Source organism: Nothoprocta perdicaria, unplaced genomic scaffold (genome assembly GCF_003342845.1).
Source record: "Nothoprocta perdicaria isolate Ctin4 unplaced genomic scaffold, notPer1 scaffold_591, whole genome shotgun sequence".
NCBI lineage: Eukaryota > Metazoa > Chordata > Aves > Tinamiformes > Tinamidae > Nothoprocta > Nothoprocta perdicaria.
Window position 1 is genome coordinate 49,923 of NW_020455856.1, and position 6,269 is coordinate 56,191.

Sequence of the window (6,269 nt, forward strand, 5' to 3'; positions counted from 1 at the left end):
ATCATGGAGGTTCAGCCTTGGATCACTATGAAGGTCCAGAATGTCCCTATCATGGGTTTCAGTCCAGCATGACCCCACTATGAAGGTCCAAGATGTCCCTATCATGGGTTTCAGTCTAGCACAGTCCCACTATGGAAGTCCAGAATGTTCCTGTCATGGCGTTTCCATCCAACATGGCCCCAGGGCTCCATCCTCACCATGATGATCCACCCTACCTGCCACCAGAACTGCTCGGCCTCCGCCTTCATCACCTCCACGATGTCCCCAGGGCTGAGGCGCAACGGTGGCCCCATGTTCCCCGGCGGCGGGGGGATGCCGCTATAGGGCTGGCTTGCCTCCATCTTGGGCAGTCCTGAGGAGGAAGGATCCCAGATGTCCAGGTCATGCACTCATCCCCCACAACCTCTCAGCCTTCACAATGGGACCTCCCACCTCCATCCTGGGCAAGCTGGACTCCCCCAAAACCATCCCTGGCCCGTGGCCCCTCTTGAGCCACCTCAGGCCTTGACCAACCCAAGACTTGACCCACCAGTCCTTAGCCCACCTTGGGCTCCATCTGTCCCTCAACCCACCCAGGGCCTCAACCCAACCAATCTTGACCCATTCTTTGGCCCAACTTGGCCTTAATCAACCCCCTCCTTGACCCACCATGGACCCAGGTGGGTGAGACCCCCCAACCCACCCCAGGTGGCCATGGGCACGGATCTCCAGATCACCCACACTCACCCAGGTCGCTCTTCTTCTTCTCAGGGCCCAGCCTCTGCAGCTTGTTCTGGAGAAAAGCGAGAGGCTGATGAACCTCCTGGAGTAGACAACAACTCACTGCCCCCAGGGGGGAAATTTGGGGCATTTTCACCCCTTTTGACCCATTTCATCATTACCTTTCTGGCTGCAGCCAAATCTGTGATGGGAACAGGAAAAGCTCATTACTTAAGGGGCTACTTAAACTGGCCCTAATTAACGGGGAACAGGAGAGCCTCGTTACTTAAGGGGCTACTTAATTTGGCCCTGATTAACACCTGGCCCTGAGGAGGCCCATCTTGATAGATGGTTGGGGGCTGCTACTCGTTAGCGCTGGCTTCCTTAGCCGAAATTGCCAAGAGAATCCCACAATGCCTTGCTCCACCATGGCCAAGGTCATCCCAGAATGCCTTGTTCTGCCTAGGCCAAGGGTATCCCATAGTGCTTTGCTCCACCATGGCCAAGGTCATCCCAAAATGCCTTGTTCTGCCTAGGCCAAGGGTATCCCATAGTGCCTTGCTCTGCCATGGCCAAGGTCATCCCAAAATGCCTTGTTCTGCCTAGGCCAAGGGTATCCCATAGTGCCTTGCTCTGCCATGGCCAAGGTCATCCCATATCCCATAGTGTCTTGCTCCATCATGGCCAAGGTCATCCCAAAATGCCTTGTTCTGTCCTTGGCCAAGGGTATCCCATAGTGCTTTGCTCCACCATGGCCATGCCATATTCCATAGTGTCTTGCTCCACCATGGCCAAGGTCATCCCATGGTGCCTTCCTCCATCATGGCCATACCTCATCCCATAATACCCCGTGCCACCCATGGCCATGGTCATCCCCCTCCTTGTACAAGGCCATCCCGCGATCCCCCTCAGCCCCACCGTGTCCTGCTCACCATGGCCGCTCTTGCCGCAAGGCCCCACACGCCCCAGACACTCCTTGTGGGCCGGGGTCCGGCACCGGCTGCACCGATAGCCCTGGTAGAAGGTGCCCCTGGAGCATCCCGGGGGGAGGTCAGGGTGTGGGGTGCCCTCCGAAGCACCCGTGTTTACATCTGCCCCAACCCACCTCCCCTTGGGCCACCACGTGGTGCATGGCCCCTCTTGGCCTTTACCAACCCAACCCTGGGTCCATCCAGGACTTGACCCACCAGCCCTTGGCCAACCCAAGACTGGACCCACCAGCCCTTGGTCCACCCAGGACTTGACCCACCAGCCCTTGGCCAACCCAAGACTGGACCCACCAGCCCTTGGTCCACCCAGGACTTGACCCACCAGCCCTTGGCCAACCCAAGACTTGACCCACCAGCCCTTGGTCCACCCAGGACTTGACCCACCAGCCCTTGACTCACCCAAGTCTCCATTCGTCTCTCAACCCACCCAAGGCTTGGTCCGACCAAGTCTTGATCCATCCTTCGGCCCATTGAGGGCTTGACCAGTTGGCCCATCCTGGCTTCAATGAATCCAGCCCTTGGCCCACCCAGGCAACAACCTGTCCCTTGGACCATGTAGAGCTTGTCCCGCCCACCCTGGGCAAACCCATCACTTGACCATTCTGGTCTTGACCCATCAGGGCCTCACCCCAAGGCTGAACATTTCAGCCTTGGCCCATCAGGGCCTTGAACCACCAAGGTCTCAACCCACCAAATCACCAGCCTACCCAGCGAGGACCGACCCCAGCCCCCCAAACAGGCCAGAAATCCATGAGCCTCCTTTCTGAGGRCACGTGGACCCCTCCTCACCCCTCTGTCCTTGATGGGCACCTACCGCAGCAACATCTGGCAGGCCTTGCAGGACGTGGTATCCTCAAAGGAGAACATCTGGAACTCGTGCCCATCGGCCAGGGCRTGCTCGGGGAAGATGTTGGAGCTGGGGAGAGACGGAGCGACCCATAYGCGAGGCCGTATGGTGCCAAGCGTKGGGCAAATCCCACCCGCTGCCCAAGCTGGGCACCTACAGGGCCATCTCGAACTGCTCCATCCACTTCTTCTTCAGCTCCTGGGTCTTGAAGAAGAGCTCGTAGCCCTGGGGCCCAGCTGTGTCGATCAGCAGGAAGGTGTGGGTCCACTGTGGGCACAGGTGCACAGTGGCGGTCACCGAGGGGCCCGGACACCTGGGTCCGCTGGTGTCTCAGTCCACCGAGGAAGACAGGATCCATTGGGGAATGGATCCACCAGCCCAGAAGACGTTTATTGATGGAGGGACGTTGGATGGACGGAGGGACATTGGATGGATGGAGGGCGGTTGGATGGATGGAGGGACGTTGGATGGATGGAGGGACGTTGACACCAGGTTCTCAGAGAACCTGAGAGCGCCCTGGACACCTGGGTCCCTCAGATCCCAGGTGCCACCAGACGGGCCCAAAATTGGGTCCCCAGGAGCGGTACCTTCTTGCCATCGCGGGGGCCCAGCCCACCGTCCCGCAGTTGGTGGCTGTGCAGGTCCACGATGTCCTTGGCCTCAAACGAGTCCCCCCGGCGCTTGCAGATGATGAGGGCCTTGTCCAGCAGGAACCCGTACCTGGGCGCGAGGATGGGGACGTGGTCTGGTGTCCCCACGGCCAACTGGCGTGTCCCCACCACAGCCATGGCCATGCCTTGTCCCCTAGCCCAAGCCCACAGTGACCCCAACCCTTTGTCCCTACCCTTGGTCATGTCCTTCACCTTGTCCCCATCCCTATTTCCTTCTTGTCTCCTTCTCCATCCCATTCATCCTTCTCCATCCCATTCATCCTTCTCCATCCCATTCATCCTATCTTCATCCTCACATCCTCATGGTTGTCCCCCACACCAATGTCCCCACAGGTGTCCCCACGGCCGTCCCCACCTCCTTGCACGTGTCCCCACGGTTGCCACAGCTGTCCCCATTTCCCCACAGGAGTCCCCACGTCCCCGTGGGTGTCCCCGTGTCCCCTCCAGGACCCACCGGTCAGCCTTGGTTCGACGCTCAGCGCTGGAGACCTTGAGCTCCCCGTCGATCTTGGGGCGGCCAAAATGGGCCAGTGACTGGGGCTGGGCCGGGGGTGACACAGGGACGAGGGGCCAGAGTTGGGGGACATCAGTGTGAGGTGGGGGAACGGGGAGAGGGACATGTGTGGAGGACAGAGGGATGGAGGGAGGGAGGGATGGAGGAATGGAAGAGGGAGGGATGAGGGAATGGATGGAGGGAAGGAGGGATGGATGGAGGGATGGAGGAATGGAAGGAGGGAGGGATGAGGGAACGGATGGAGGGAGGGAGGGATGAGGGAACAGATGGAGGGAAGGAGGAATGGATGGAGGGATGGATGGGTGGATGGATGAAGGGATGGGTGGATGGATGGAGGGATGGAAGAAGGGATGGATGGAGGGATGGAAGGAGGGAGGGATGAGGGAATGGATGGAGGAAAGGAGGGATGGATGGAGGGAAGGAGGAATGGAAGGATGGATGGATGGAGAGATGGGTGGATGGATGGATGGATGGAAGGAAGGATGGATGGATGGAGGGACGGATGGATGAAGGGACGGATGGATGAAGGGATGGAGGGATGGAAGGAAGGATGGAAGGAGGGATGGATGGAGGGATGGAGGGAAGGAAGGAGGGAGGCCAGGGTGGGAAGCAGGTGGCACCATGTTCTCGATGCTCAGCTGGAAGTTCGTGATCTGCTTCAGCGTCTCGTTGTCGCGCTTCACCTCGTTCACGCACTGCGCCAGGTCCTGCAGGGGTGGCCATGGGTCAGAGACCCCCAAAGGCCCTTCTACCCCCAGCACCCCCAAGGACCCATCTAACCTTTCCAAGACCCTCCTGGACCCTCCAAGATACCCCATGACCCCCCTCCCAATCTCCAAGGACCTCCAGGTCCCTCTGACACCCTAAGACCCTCGAAGACACCCCAAGACCTCTCTAAGATCCCCAAGACCTCCCCAAAAAACCCTGTTAAACCCCCAAGAACTCCAAGACCTCCCCAGGATCCCTCCTACCACCTCGTAGGATCTCCAAGACCCTTTATAACCCCTCTAGGTTCACCAAGACCCTCCCCAGACCTTCAGAACCACCCCAGGTACCTCTTGTGGCCTCCAAGACTCCCCCACACTCCTCCAGAACCCTCCAAGACCCCTCCTGGATCCCCAGGACCCTCCCCRTGACCTCCCCAGCCCCCCTAGGACCTGCCCAGCAGCTCCCCTTGGACCTCCTGCCACCTACCCTCATGGCATCCAACGCGACCCGCAGGTTCTCCCTCTCCATGGGCTCTGGCGTGTGCTTCACCAGCTCCTACCAGATCCAAGGTAAGGTTGGAGACCCCCAGGTCCCTTTGGGAAAGGAGCCAGGCATCCAGGAACCCCCATCCCCACCTGGGCGAAGACCCAGGTGCCCAAGGAACCCCATCCCCAAGAAGGGGCCCAGGCGTCCGGCGCACCTGGAGCAGCAGGTGGTACTTGAGCACTCGTTGCATGGGCACCATGAGCAGGTCCCGCAGGGAGAAGCGCCCGTTGTTGGCCCGTTGGGAGCACTCCTGGGGGGGGGGAGGGTCACGAGGGTCATGGGGGTCACGAGGGTCATGGGGGTCACGAGGGGACATGGGGGTCACGAGGGGACATGGGGGTCATAGGCTACAAGGGGCCATGGGAGGACTGGGGCTCATGGTGGTCGAGGATGAACAAGGGTCAAGGAGGGGGTTAATGGAGGGGCCACAGAGGTCACGGGGGGGCACATGGGGTCGTGGGGGGTCATGGGACCTGGGGTGCTTCAGGGGACACGTGGGGGGGGTCACGGGGGTCATGGCGGACAACACATGGGGTCATAGAGAAGGTCGTGGGGATCATAGAGAAGGTCATGGGGATCATGGAGAAGATCGTGGGGGTCATAGGAGTCATGGGGGGAAGTCATTAGAGTTGAGGGAGGTCATAGGGGGTCCGGGAGGTCCCGGGGGGGTGTTGAGGATCCCAGGGGGGTCCAGGGGCCCAGGCGTCCGGGCAGTGGCCCCACCTGCAGCTTCATGCGCAGGTCGGTGGCGGTCGCCAGCTGGTCGAGGCGGCGCGAGGCGGCTTCCACCTGGCTGCAGTAGCGGCCGTAGAGCAGGAACCTGCAGGAAACGGCCCCAAAACGGCCCAGGATGGCCCCGAAACGGCCACCGGGAGCCCCAATGTCCACCCGGGCTTGGGTGTACTGCAACCAGCCCAAAACGGCCCCAAATGGCCCCAAAATGGCCACCAGGAGCCCCAATGTCCGCCTGGGGTGGGCTGGGCTGCAACCGACCCTAAATGGCCCCAAAATTGTCACCATTCCCCCTCAGATGTGTCCTGGATGGGACCCCTCAGGATCCCCCCAACTCGTCCCATGACTCCCCAGGGACCCCCAGACCCTCATGACCCTCCAAGGACTCAGGATCCCCCAAGGACCCTCAGGACCCCCGCAGGGACCCCCAGACCCTCATGACTCTCCAGGGACCCTGAGTCCCTCAGGATCCCCCAAGGACCCTCAGGACCCCCCAGAGACCCCCAGACCCTCAGGACCCCCCAGGGACCATCAGGACCCCCAGACACCCCCAGACCCTCCCA

General features: G+C 60.7%; 1 protein-coding gene across 1 annotated transcript in view; it reads right to left on the reverse strand.

Annotated features, from left to right (window-relative positions):
• Positions 1-6,269, reverse strand: part of VAV1 (vav guanine nucleotide exchange factor 1) — a 13,527-nt gene that overhangs the window by 3,357 nt on the left and 3,901 nt on the right. Inside the window, exons 8-19 of the mRNA XM_026049112.1 lie at positions 5,698-5,867; positions 5,129-5,224; positions 4,915-4,983; positions 4,341-4,427; positions 3,661-3,746; positions 3,123-3,255; positions 2,693-2,802; positions 2,503-2,604; positions 1,632-1,729; positions 882-901; positions 727-772; positions 216-352 (exon numbers count right to left, since the gene is read on the reverse strand). Coding sequence (XP_025904897.1) covers positions 216-352; positions 727-772; positions 882-901; positions 1,632-1,729; positions 2,503-2,604; positions 2,693-2,802; positions 3,123-3,255; positions 3,661-3,746; positions 4,341-4,427; positions 4,915-4,983; positions 5,129-5,224; positions 5,698-5,867 — 1,154 coding nt within the window. The remainder of the gene's footprint in view (positions 1-215; positions 353-726; positions 773-881; positions 902-1,631; positions 1,730-2,502; positions 2,605-2,692; positions 2,803-3,122; positions 3,256-3,660; positions 3,747-4,340; positions 4,428-4,914; positions 4,984-5,128; positions 5,225-5,697; positions 5,868-6,269) is intronic.